Source organism: Corapipo altera, unplaced genomic scaffold (genome assembly GCF_003945725.1).
Source record: "Corapipo altera isolate COAL_440 unplaced genomic scaffold, ASM394572v1 308, whole genome shotgun sequence".
Lineage (NCBI taxonomy): Eukaryota > Metazoa > Chordata > Aves > Passeriformes > Pipridae > Corapipo > Corapipo altera.
This window is the reverse complement of record NW_020884925.1, coordinates 3,691,687-3,705,179: the sequence shown is the minus strand read 5'-3', so window position 1 is coordinate 3,705,179 and position 13,493 is coordinate 3,691,687. Positions and strand designations below refer to the sequence as shown.

General features: G+C 38.6%; 1 protein-coding gene across 1 annotated transcript in view; it reads right to left on the bottom strand.

Moving 5' to 3' along the window:
* Positions 1–13,493, bottom strand: part of HERC1 (HECT and RLD domain containing E3 ubiquitin protein ligase family member 1) — a 114,983-nt gene that overhangs the window by 9,289 nt on the left and 92,201 nt on the right. Inside the window, 17 exon segments of the mRNA XM_027657698.1 lie at positions 663–765; positions 1,331–1,453; positions 1,955–2,110; positions 2,721–2,902; positions 3,362–3,500; positions 3,941–4,066; positions 4,179–4,244; positions 4,937–5,230; positions 5,547–5,720; positions 6,704–6,805; positions 7,312–7,458; positions 7,994–8,108; positions 8,586–8,785; positions 9,812–9,942; positions 10,795–10,995; positions 11,542–11,669; positions 12,817–12,944. Coding sequence (XP_027513499.1) covers positions 663–765; positions 1,331–1,453; positions 1,955–2,110; positions 2,721–2,902; positions 3,362–3,500; positions 3,941–4,066; positions 4,179–4,244; positions 4,937–5,230; positions 5,547–5,720; positions 6,704–6,805; positions 7,312–7,458; positions 7,994–8,108; positions 8,586–8,785; positions 9,812–9,942; positions 10,795–10,995; positions 11,542–11,669; positions 12,817–12,944 — 2,515 coding nt within the window.

The window sequence follows — 13,493 nt, the reverse complement described above, 5'->3', positions numbered from 1 at the left end:
GGAGTCAGGGACACGGAAAGGGAGGAGTCAGGGAGGGACAGAAAGCAGTTCCATACAGTCCTGGAACTGGGACACCGCTGCAATCAGGGAGAAAGGCGGGGGATGCTTCCTACAGACCAGTGCTGCCCACGGCACTCGGAATATTGCCAAAGGCCCAAACAAGAGCAAATTCTACTAAACCAAGACTTATAGGCCTAAATGTACAGTTTAAAAATACAGATGAATTAACTGACTGAGGAAGTTTACTGTTATCTGCTCGAATTTATTGTTTAATTCTGTGCTCATGGAAATTCTCCTGTCCAGATGTTTAAATATGTAGGCATATGCTTTATTAGACTGTGTAAACTTTGAAGTAACCCAATGTCCTTGGATGTGTGGAATTCAAAGAAATTTAAGGAAAATCCTCTTCAAAAAGGGAATTACTGAAAAAAAACCCCAGACCTGAAATGTTGTCCTGAGATCAAACTACCCAAAGCTACAAATCCGGATTTTAGGTGTACATTAAAATTACGTCGTTGAAGTTCCAAAATTCAGATTAGGTCGGCACATTTCTAAAAAACATCATTAGGTCAGTCTTAGAAATGTGTCTTAATAGTCTTCCTTTTCACTTGCAATACACACAAGGCTGTAGATAGAAATGTCCAAAGAACAGATTCTCTTACCTTGTCCAAAAGTATATACATGACCATCTTTTGTCAGTGCAACAGAGAACTGAGTTCCACAGGCAACTTTTTTTATTCCAATTCCACAAAGAATATCCACTTTCTAAGGGGTAAAGTGAAAGGAAAACAAGGTATAGAATTACAAGAGTATAAACAGAAAGCAAACATGAATTTAATCTGAAACTCCTGGTTCCAAAAAAGGAAATTTTTTTTTAATTTCCCCTGTGCACTGCATACATTGTTGGATTATATTACTTAACACTTGGAAATTAATACAGAAAACAGAAACAGAGTTTTTCTTTAACAGAATTAACATCTTATTCTATGTACAGTGATTCAAAATACCTTTTTTTTTACTGGGAGTGACATTGGATGAAGTAGATGAGTGTGTAAACAACCTTCCTCCCAGTTTCCAAAACAAGAAATCTCTCTTCTCTCAGAGAAACCTCAGATTTTTGCTATTTGTATTGCTACTGAGATAAGGTCACTATAATTTATGTGAAACTCTTTAGAGTACCAGGCTCAGCATAATGTGCCACTAGAATTACTTGTGCCAGATTGTGTTACAACAGCATGGAATTAATAATTTACCTTCCAAAAATTACTGTACAACAGATTGAACAACACCGAAAATTTATGCCCAGAATAATTTCCCCGTGGATTCTAACCTGTGGTGAGGACTTTGCAGTGGAATTTCCCAGACCAAGTTTCCCATAATCTCCATCTCCAAAAGCCCAGACCATTGAGCCATCTGTTGACACAGCTACAGTGTGATTGAGGCCACAGGCCACCTGAGGGAGAGAAATATGTTATTACCACCATTTTTGGTAACTTACTACTAACTCAAACACTCCAACTACGTTTTAGAAGAAAAACAGTGTTTAAAAATTAAGTATCTACGTAAAACCATTAAAAATTCCATTGCTTATTAGAATGTTTTAAAGACACTTAGAACACAGTAGTATTTTCTTTTCTTCCTCTCAGCACATAGAGCCAAAGGATAGTATTATGCTACACATATTCCCTGTTTAAAAATATAAAGCAGCTCATTGATTCATGCTTAAAATTGCCTCAATCTTGAAATGTTAAAATGTTAAAAAACAAGGGCAGTTTTACAAAATGAGGATCAAGAGAGTCAGGAAGGTAATTATTAAAAAAAATTACACACAGTCAAATATTGCCATCATAACCAAAATAAAAGCCAAGGTTAAAAAGCCACAACTGAACACTTAAATACATTACAAACAACAGCTTTAAACAGAGATCCATGGCTAGTTTTAGGTAAACCATGCCTGTCCAATCTGGTAACCTTCCAGCGCCGTCACTCGTTCTGGAAGTTTCTTATTGGAAGTGTTGCCAAGTCCTAATCGACCATAATCACCATTTCCAAATGTAAAGAGTTTGCCATCTGCTGTCACCACAGCTGAGTGTTTGAAGCCACATGACATCTGGAAGCAAAATAAACATCATTTTTACACACATTTTAAATTTGGGTAGAAGGTTATATTGGCTATTACATGTATATATGTAATATCTTTTCCTCCCCTAAGCTATATTCACTTTTAAAGAGCTAAAATACAGACATTTTAGTATTAATGATTTCTCCAGCAATCCATCTCTTATTCTTTTCAATGGTAATGTTATGGAGGAGGACCAGAGGATATTTGCATGAAGAATTTGCTGTGTGATTATCTTGTATTTTTATGAAGAAACCTCCAGTCAAAGCCAAATATGGCACTGTTAGGCCTTGGTGACCAGATTTGTAGGTCAAAGTCACCTGACAAAGACGAAGGGAAGCTTGTAAATCATGTCTGTAATTTGATAATCTTTAGATCACCCCCCTCTTCCATGCTCTGGTTTTTAGCTTTCTCCAGTACCAACTGTCCATCAACATCCCACATCAACAACAGGCTCTGTGGTATGAACATCCTTCAACTGGACATCACCAACTTGGTCCAGAAAGCCCAGAGAAGGTAGGAGTTGCCTGCTTTCATCCAGAGGACACAGTACTGGGTTACCAGCCCTGCAGTTGGAAGGAGACACAGAATATTTTGGGACCTGCACCACTTCTTCTCCTTGCAGGGCCTCGATCTGCCGAGGCCGGCGCTGCCGGTCGCTGTTCCCATGGCCCAGTTTGCCGTAGTCTCCATCTCCCCAGCTGAAGACTTCCCCACTTTCTGTCAGAGCCATGGAATGCCCATCAGACCCACAAGAGGTCACCAGCTGCGTTACAACAAAGCCTGTTAGAGAAAAATGAGAAACCAGAAGATCAGAATAACTTATAACAAACTCTTCACGTACGAGTGTCCCTAATGGCAGCCAATTAAGTCTGGGAAAAGAACAAACCACAGTAACAGTTTCCTTGTTATGGCAATTAATTTACTTTTCTTTTGAACAAAACCTTCATTTTCTCACGTACAATTTATGCTCCTGTCCTGTCATCAGCTTTGAAATTAAATGTTCCTAACCTGAGCAAAGACTTTTCCCTGAAGACTACTTAAAATTAAGGAATTTAAACATATTACTACTCAAACATGAAGGAAATATTTATATCTAGAGGGTTTTTTCAGTGTTTTTTAACTAAACACTACAATATTTAATGTCTAAATCTGCAAAAAGAGCATCAACACAATTATACTAATTACCAAAATGCTCATTTGAGCTCTCTCAATGATTCCTTTCAAACCCAGCAGCATTACCTTGCAGTGCTGAAATGACTGTTAAGACATGAAGATCATCAGAATTTCCTTGCCCCAGTCGCCCATAACTCCCTTCACCACAAGCCAAAACGGTGCCATTAGCTTGAATGACAAAGGTACAATTCTGACCACAAACCACCTGGTTTAGAAAGACAGGAAGAAATTTTAATATATGTCAAAATGCAGCAAAGCTGTAATACCTGCATTACAATGCACCATCTCCTTTTAACTGGTGTTCTTTGTAATTATGTCAAGACAATATTATATCAAGTCAATGTTATTTCAGAAAGCAAAACTGCCACGTTTTATGTTAAAGTTGGGCAGGTATTTTCAAATCATATAAAATAATTCAAATCATGCTCATATAAAGCAATTCTGTGTTGTCAGATTTCATTAGCTTCTTGGTATGAATTTGTCAAATAATTGAAGAGTTCCTCTTCAGTAAAAAAACCCACATGTTTTGGGGTACTTAGAGTAAATTCAAAGAACAAATAGAAAAGATATTTAGAGAGAGACTTTGACAAGCTGTACAAATAATAGATGGTAATCCTTAGATCATGACTGGTTTTGAGGGATCACCTGCTGAGCCTGAGAGAATGAAGGTGCTGCCACTGGTATCATGACATTCCTCCCAGCCTCTGCCAGCTGTCCATGCCTGCCTGCTCCCCACAGGTACACATCACACTTCCCTCCCAAGTGCCAATCCTAGGGAAGAGCAGGAGAGAAGGTTTGAGAACAAGAGTACTTTCAACAGCCTACAATGTTCCAAAAGAGAGAAAAATCCTCCAGAACACCCCAAACCAACAGTTTCACTAACCTCTGGCCTTGATGTTGCCCAAGACATGATCTGCTCATCCATGCCATTGATCCATTTACTGTTATCCTACACAGCAAAAGCCACAGTTACCACATTCAGCTCAAGAGATGCACATTATTTTACTGTTATGGACACATTTTCCTTTCTAAGAACAATATTCAAATTATTCTAAATGATACAGCAATAAGAATGGATGTGTGCACAGCAGCAGTGACACTGTTATCTGTGTCCTGCAATCCAAATGAAAAAAAGCAAAACAAACAAAATTCACTATGAAGTAATCTCTTTCTATTTACTGATGCTTAAGGCTTTTACAAGTTTCAATTGGAAACGCTGGCTTAAAACAATTCAATTGCAAACACCTTGCTGATAAAAAATTCTTAATCAAAAATTTCCATTTTTGTTTACATATCATAAGAAGTCAAAAAGCAAATTGACACTAGCAAAATAATATGGTGTAGGAATGTGCCAAAGTTACCATTAAAATAGCATTGTAGAGCTCTACATTTCTTGCTTCTACCACTTATGAAAACATAACAGTATAGGGTTGTTTTAATTTGGTTTTTTAATACGCTGCTGACTTGTGCTTATTACACACACACACACAGAGCAATCTTAACAGTATATTGTAACCAGTGAATTAAAAAATAAACTTACACTTACTGCTGGTGCTTATATTAATAAATACAAATCTTTATAGTACAGAGATGTGGATTGTATTGCACGCTTTGGTGCTGAGAGAAAACATCAAATTTTACCATCAGGAGAGTGAGTTCATCCTCTGGAACAGGCTCCAGGTCTGGGACAGTGAAGGATTCTGGGAACTGTGCTCCCTTGGCCAGGGCTTCTGCAGCTTTGATGGTGGTAGAGAAACACTCGAGCCAGGCCCACTCGGTGGGGTTCCAGGCTGAGGGGTCAGGGAGGCAGCTCTGGTGGTGGGGAGGCACCGGGGGGTTGCACAGGAGCTGGTCCAGGTGAAGGCCCACAGCCAACGAGGCCAAGCACTGCATGTAGGGGCTGTGCACCAGCTGGTCTCCACACACAACGTGGGGCTACAGGCAGGGCAGAGGGAGAGGGAGGAAACACATGTTAATCAGCTCAGAAATAGGAGTCCTTCAAAGTTAGGCCTGTAGAAAATACTTTCCTCCCTGCTTAAATCAGAGTTTTCCTAATATTTTCAATATTTCCTAAAATTTTCAATTTCAATATTTTTCAGACTAGCTGACCGCTAGCTTTGAGGAGACTGAAGGATATTTGCAAATAGGATGCAGGAAAGTCTGGTGGGTTCTCTGTGGTGAAAGATTGGAATCAGCTGAGATTCAAACATGCCAGATATGCATCTGAAATGCTGGCATCAGCTCCTCTCACCTTCTCATAGGCATACTGCTCCTGCAGCATGATGGGCAGCCGCTCCAGGAAGGCTCTCATGCAGGGAGCCATGTTCAGCCCCAGCACTCCCTGCTGCTTCAGAGCAGTCCTGCAGGTGGCCAGCACGTGGTTGGCAGATATCCACTCGGAGGTACAGTTCACCACCAACACATCCTGTGTAACAGCAGTCACGGGACACACCAGAAATTAAAAAAAAAAAATTACAAAGCAGCTCCACTGATTTATCACCAACCGTCTTAATTTCCAAAGGGGCCAGAAAACACAAAGGTTTAAACATTCCTGTCTCTGTTGGGGAATAATCTGCTATGGAGTAGCCACCTCCATCTGCCACTTCCTCACACTGCCATGGCAACACTGCCATTATCACTCCAAGGAACAATACAAACATGGTGACAAGCAGAGTTCCTTTCAGTGAATGTTGTACCCTTAAGTTAAGATTCAGTTTAGAGGTAACCTTAGTTTAGGATTGGCCCTACTGTAATATGACCTTTATTGAGTTCAGAAGAGACTTTCAAAGAACCATAAAATACTTAGACCCACACAGAGCATGACTCTGCTAACAGGAGTCATAACTTGTGCCATATTTATTCACAAGAATACCATCTTTTGGAATAATCAGCTGTTTTAAAACTTCTGTTCAGATGCCACAAGTTCCTGACACAGCAAACACTGAAGTAAATTCTGCTGTTTCTTAAAAACTTCTGAGGTTGCTTTAGATTAATTTAGATCACCAAATTATCTTATTTGCTGGGGAAATGAAACATTTCTTCATGCTGCATAAAGGAATAAAAGACATAAATCTGTCTTCTGTCTATTTGCATTGTTCATTTACATCTGCTTCCATGAAACAGAGGGGCTGATATAACCCACGTGCAGCATCTTTGTAACTACGAGTTCAGAAGGATTCCACCCTGCCCCACCACGTTAAACACAGGATACAAACAACACAGTCCAGTCTTTTCAGAGTGAAATGAAAGCTGAAAGCCAAAACAACATGTCTGGAAAATATGAGAGTGTTAGATAGATATTTCTAGAGAAAAATAAAAAGGGGGGGTGAAGAAAAGAAAGTAAAAACACAGACAAACAGCATTTTTAGTAAGAAGTGTGAAAGAATGTTACTTTAAGCACAGTGTCACCTTTGATCTGTTAGAACAGGCAGCTACTCCAACCTCAGGTATCCACACTGCAGTCTGGATTGCTCCAGAGCCTATCACAACACTCTGCAACACTGAGCCATCCTGAGGAGAGAGGGGGCTGCAGTCAGTGTGTGCACACAGAAAATTTCTGTGTCAGCGCATACAATCACACCTCTAAGGGATGATGTCTTCCCAAGTTGTTCAACAACTATGCAAAGAGTGAAATACTTACCCTACTAGCAAAAAAAATCTAGAATTTTTATCATATTAAGGAGATAACTAAGGACTTAGAAGTCCACGTTATCTGACTCTTGAAAAAGTCTTGAAATAAGAGAATATTGTTTTCAACCAAAAAGAGTGGCTGATTCTGCAAAGCCTAACTAACATGATCAAACCTACAGAATTAATCAATAAGAGAACCATAAATATAAGTTACTTCAATGCTAATACAATTTCAATTTATGTTTTATTATTTACAATTTTATAACGTTATTTTATACCATGCTTTCTCTAACGTTTCTAACTCATGTCTGGGGAGGGGGAAGCTTTGACCATTCCAGATATTCATGCTAAAAACCAGAATCAAGCCATACCAAAGATGATCTTACCCGTAAAGACCAAATGTTCATGAGGCCCCCGAGGCCCCCAGACACCAAGGCCAGTCCATCAGGGCTGAATGCAACTGTCCTGACAGGAGTGATGTGTCCCCTCAGCTGAAACACACACTTGACTTCCACTGCCTTCCTGTATCCATCCTGCAAATAATCACAGAGTTAAGGAACACTGAACTGCTCACAGAAAATGGAACAGCATGACAGTGCCTGTCTTCTGCAATAAACACTGATCATCCACAGGCAGGGGTAAGCTCCAATAAATAATTTAAAAAGCCCCATTACTATGACAATATTTTATACATATCTTGTCACATTATCATCTTTTCTCCCTTTACAAATTAAAGGCCACATTACAACTTATGTAGGTGAAATTTATCTTAACTCTTTTTATCTACAGAAAACTTGAAACTCTTACTAAATTTTAGTATAAATGTATCAACTTTTAGAAGGATGAAAACAGATCAAAATATAAACTTTAGCCAAATAAAATTTAAACCTGTGATTTTTCATTTCCTGTTCTGAAAATGCCTAGACATAAACAAATGACATTCCTTTTTTAGTAACTGTCTTCTCCCAGGAAACACTGAGATTCAAGGAACTTGCTCACATTCTTCTCCTCCCTCAATTTCACAATGAGCAGAGAGAATTTCTTAAACACCAAGATAACTCCTTTTACCTTGGCACTTGTTTCCTGCTCCCACCATCCTTCTGAACAAGTTGAGCTGGACTGCAGTGTGATCACTATGTCCTGGGGAACAGTCCAGACACACACCAAGCCATTGTGGCATCCCCTAAAGCAAGTCAGATGAAATAACAAAAAAAAATAAAGGCATTAACTAACCAAGTATCAGTGGGCTGGTATTAACTTACAACATCAGTAGTCTTACCACCTTCCTATAAAACTGTACTGTATAAATTAATCGAAAATGGAAAGGCACATTCCCAATGGATAAATGCATTTTTTCCTATTCTTCGCACCCTGTAGCTTTTCCATTTTTACTAACAACATATTATTAGAAAAAATATCTGGATGAAGCAAAAAAATTCAAGTAGGACCAGCACACACAGGTCTCATGACATGGAGAAAACAGTTGGTGACACGACCAGGGTCACCCTTTACATTTGAATTCTGAAGCCTCGTGAATCTCACGGCAACTGGTTTATTGAAGGAATGTGATTTAAAAAAACCCTTTTCTTTGCTCTGGACACTCCAGACTGGTAGAACAGACCTGCAGAAGAACTAGAGAAACAATAAAACTGTGACATACGTGGCTAACAGGAGCTGGGGCTTGGGCCCCTTCCCTGGCAGGGCACACCAGGCAATGCCGTTCACCAGAGCGGGGTGGGACAGGGAGTGCAGGCGCCTCCAACAGCCCCCCATGTACCCCCAGAGCTTCACTGTTTCTTCTTTGGCACATGTCAGGAGAATCTTTCCAGTTGGATCCCATTTCATGCTAACAACCATATCCTGTTGGATTGAAAAAAAACCCCAAAAGTTGGTATGAAGTAACAATAAGAAGAGAAAATTTCACTCTCGGAGCTAATGCAACTTTTAATTATTAATATCAAAAATACTTTATTCTCAAAAAAATTGTTAGATAGTGAGTTGTAAGTATGAAATAATAATATTTTTCAGAACTATCATATGAAAAAGACTTAAGAAGTTTGCTGAAAGAAACTAAATGGAATGCAAAGATGTTTTGTTCTCACTGCAAACCTTTCTTGATTTTTTTCCCTGATAAAGTACACAATGTTTCCTTCTTTTTTTTTTATACTATATAATTTGTACTGTAGTACAAATTATTGGTACATGGTTTGAAAACATGTTAAGGAATGGGCTAGATGTAGCTTTGAGTCTAACTGAGGTAGAGAAGGAGATCAGCCCACAGGAAGAAGGCAAGGACAGGCTTATCACCCCATTACCCTCCTTTCTGGGATTACCCTGCTCCAGACACCTCATGGAAGCACTCCAGAGGCTCCTACTACACCTCCATTTGAGGAATTCTCCTCTTAGCCTAACAAATAATTTATGGACTGTTAACGTCTTGTTATTACATCCTGGCCAAGAGAAGGTCCCCAACCTTTGCAACTGCATATTTAGAAAAACACCTTTTGCTTTGCACAAGAAGCTGAACAAAAACATTTGATGTGAGCAAAATTAGTATTTATTATGAGCACTTGTACCAATTAAAAGAACTAGGCTTTTAAATCCAGTCATGCATAGCTGTGTGCTTAACACTGCTGTCACTGTATGTACATCCATGACAGAAATACAGGCTATCAAATTTATGTTCCCTTTTTGGTCTTTTTTTTTTTTTTTTACATTTGATAGATTGTTGTTTTAAAATATATTATGTTTAAAATGTGTATCATAAATAGGTATGTGTTCTCAAAATAACCTGCACTTGACTTTAAAAAATAGCTTTAAAATAGAGAAAATAGCTTCAACAGATCTTTACCTAGAGAAATTATGCACTAGTTTTAAAGAGATTACCTTATGGGCATCGATCAGAACGACTCCTCCTTTCTCCATTGGTTCCTTTGTTCCTATGAGCAATTTCCCATCAGAATAGCCAACAGCAAACGGTCTGTCCTCACTGAACCAGGCAAGGCATGTGACAGACACTACATGAACAGACAACACAAACATTAATTAAGCTCAATTAACTACACTCCTGCCAAAGAGGATTTGCAGTGCATTTGTCTGAACTATGAAGTGTTTAACAAACTTCTCCACCATTAAGGTCTCTTAACATACTTTTGCTTTTGAAAATTTTCTCAAATTTGTATGGCAAAGATAAAACTGAGTTTCACCGTAATGACAGCTGTTGAGATTATTTTGTATTAGTTCTCTCATTCTTTTTTTAATTAAAATAATTGAGTTTAAATTTCTGGCACGGTGAAAATAATTATACTGGGGAAAAAAAAAGTAGACTGAATCCTATGTATCTGATATAGGGGTGCTTCTAAGAAAAGCTCTGGAAAACAACTTGCCTTTCTTAGCAAGTAGATATTCCCTCAATTGATTCTGAAAAAAAAAAATAAATCTGCAAACTTCCTGAAGAAGCAACATGCAAAACCACACAATACTGCCAAAGATGTGCTACTTGATGTCCCCTGGGACTGGAACTATGAAGGAAAAGTGGCAATCTCCCAGGAACTCAAATGACACTGACTCCACGCTATCTGCACACAGCAGGCACTGCAGGGGATCTCTGGGGATCTTCCACAACAGCAAGGAATGTCAGGGTTTGACCTGGTTGCTACAAACTGTTTATCTCTATTGTAGGGGAGTGAGGGTGCAGATGGAGATCCCACAGACTTTTCTCCTCCCATGAATGACACTTGCAGGTGAGGTCCCAGAATTCACACCCCACGAATGACAACAAGAAAAAAAGAGATTTTATACTTGCTTAGTAAAAAGGGAGGGGGGATGTTTTCCCAGTTTTAATTGCCAATGCTGATGCAGTCCCTTACCATCCTTTCTGTAGCAGTGTTCCAGTTCTAGCCTGTGCATGGCTGAGATATCCACAACTTCAATAAGAGCAAGAGATCCATCCATACGACCAATTAACAGCAATTCTGGAGCATCCCCTGTCCATGCTGCAGCTGGCCCTTCTTCTGGCCAGGCTAGAGCAGACACCCAGTGAGGCTGGAGATCTAATAATCCCTTTCCTCCTAGGAAACCAAAAAGTCTTTTAAAACGACTTCATCTCCATAAAGAAAGCAACAAAAATACTTTCCATGAGAAAATACCAAGAGATCTTATTTAGAGCTAGGACATACTAGAAATTCACCCAAGTTACAACAATACAAACCACAGGCACAAAACTGAGCTAACAAATCTCAATTATCAGTCAAGTTACATAGTTTTGTTAAGGGTCAACTAAATTCTTCAGTGCTCAGTAAATGTATTCCTTTCCTGGGGACTGTCTATTAACACAGGCAGTGTAACTGGGGATTTTCCTAAGTGCAAAGCAACAGAATGAAGTTTCCAAGATTACAGATGACAGTGACTAAAAGTCTTCCTCTCAAAGATGTAAGTCACACATCCACTTGAGGTCAGTGCCCTCCTCTAAAGGAACAGGTTCACAAGACATTATGGGAGACTGCAGGCACTTAAACTGGACAGCAGACACTTAAATACTTGGGTAAACAAACATGCAGTAACTTTCCCTACAAATATGTGCATCATAACGAGTTCAGAGGTAGTTAAGGGCATACCATTGACTTGCCATATGTTCACCATCTTTTCTGTAGCTCCAGCCAGATATTTGCCACTGATGCTCCAACAGACAAGAGATAAACTAAGGTCACTGGGTGACCCCAGACTTTCTTCAGAATCACCTTCTCTGTAACAGAAAAAAAATAATACAATTAAAATGGGCATTCTCTTTAAGCAGATAGGAAGACACAGAATTCATGAAATACTGAGCTAAAACCTGGTGTCCTGCCATGATTGCAGATTTATGTAACATTTTTCTGCTCATACTTCTACATTCTCTCTAAAACCACTTCAGATTACAGAATGAGATACTAGTTATTTCCAAGAAATTTCAAGTTAGGTTTCAATTGGAAAATAATTAAATTATCTTTACCTACTTATTTCTCAAATTTAACATCTTTAGTGAGTGCAAAAGTTTCTGGACAAGAAATTAAAGAGGAACATCTTGCTCTCAACTCTATTTTAAACTCTTCCTCCCAATATAATGTTACACTGTCTGCTTTGGCTAACTGTAACAGGACCACTGATATCTTTAATTGCCCTTAAGGTCATAAACAACACTTTTTACTGTTTTTAATAACAGAAAAATGAAGGCTATAATATTGTTATGTCACTCCATATACTGCTTTTAAGGCCACATCTACCAGCAGCAAGTAAACAAGAACTAGAACAACCACTAAGAAATTGTCAGGAAACAACCTTCTAATTCACTATTGTTTCTTCATTCTCCTGAGTTAAACTCTCCTATGCTCTACTAAAGAATTAGATTTCAGTCTTTCCTTCTGCTTTCTTCTTTTTTGGACACATCCAAATGATAGAAGAGCACTTCCCAGACACTTTCATGAAGAAGAATTACACTCAGTTCCTGAATCCCACAAGTCCCAAGTTCTTTTTTCACACTTAACACAAATGGCCACACTTGCAATGATCATGTCATACTTTGGAGCTGTCCACTGGAATCCACTGGAGGGATATTCATCTTTTTGTTATATGACAGTCCCACACAGTCTTCATTTTACCCATTTCTCCTTATATCAATTAATTAAGAACGGTTTTAAACAGCCTTCATATGATCTCTTTATACAGACTCTTACCAAGTTGATACTTAAGTTCTGTTTTCAGTTTTAAGCTATTTAATTTATTCTGCAGGCCATAAACACAGCCACAGTCCCAGAGAACACGTGCAGGAGATATTAGAGGGCTGGCTCTTTTCATTATCTTGCACAATTTTCAGCTCAAATGAAATACCTGATTGTTGTAAAGAACCAACTTACAGCTTGTTGAGCACACAGGTTTGCTGCAGTGAGTACTGCTTCTTTGTCACATTCCACACTCTTATGGTGCCATCGTTCCCACTGGTCGCCAAAAGTCCCTTTTTATTGCACCAAACACACGTCATGACCTACAAATACCAAAGTAATCATGGCAAAACTGGAACTGGAAACTCAGGGGGTTTTGCTCACTAATATTAAGCAAACATTAACCAGTGAGAGAGAGCACCAGCAGCAGTATTGAAATACACAGTAACGATCAAGATTTATTTTTCTACTTTTATAGTACTATTATATTATATATATAATATAATATATAGTACAATATATAAATATATTGCAATTAAACAGGAGTTATAAGGGTGCCACACTTCATACAGACCCCTGCTCCACAGGTCACTATTGCACAGAAAACCATGACAAAAATGAATGCAAATACAGATCTAGTCTAAGAAAACACTCAGGGTGATTCTGCTGACTTCATGTGCCATTAAAAACACTCCCATGATGCCTTTAATTGAAGCATCAAAAAAGCCAAGCATTTTTGTGCTTCAGAGATGCAATAACTTACCTCAGGCAATAACTTAATCTCCAAAAAATTACTTCTTGTGGGAAATCATTTCAGTCAGCGTATTTGTAAGATAATATTATTTTATTTTTAATGTATTCTACAAAAGAGT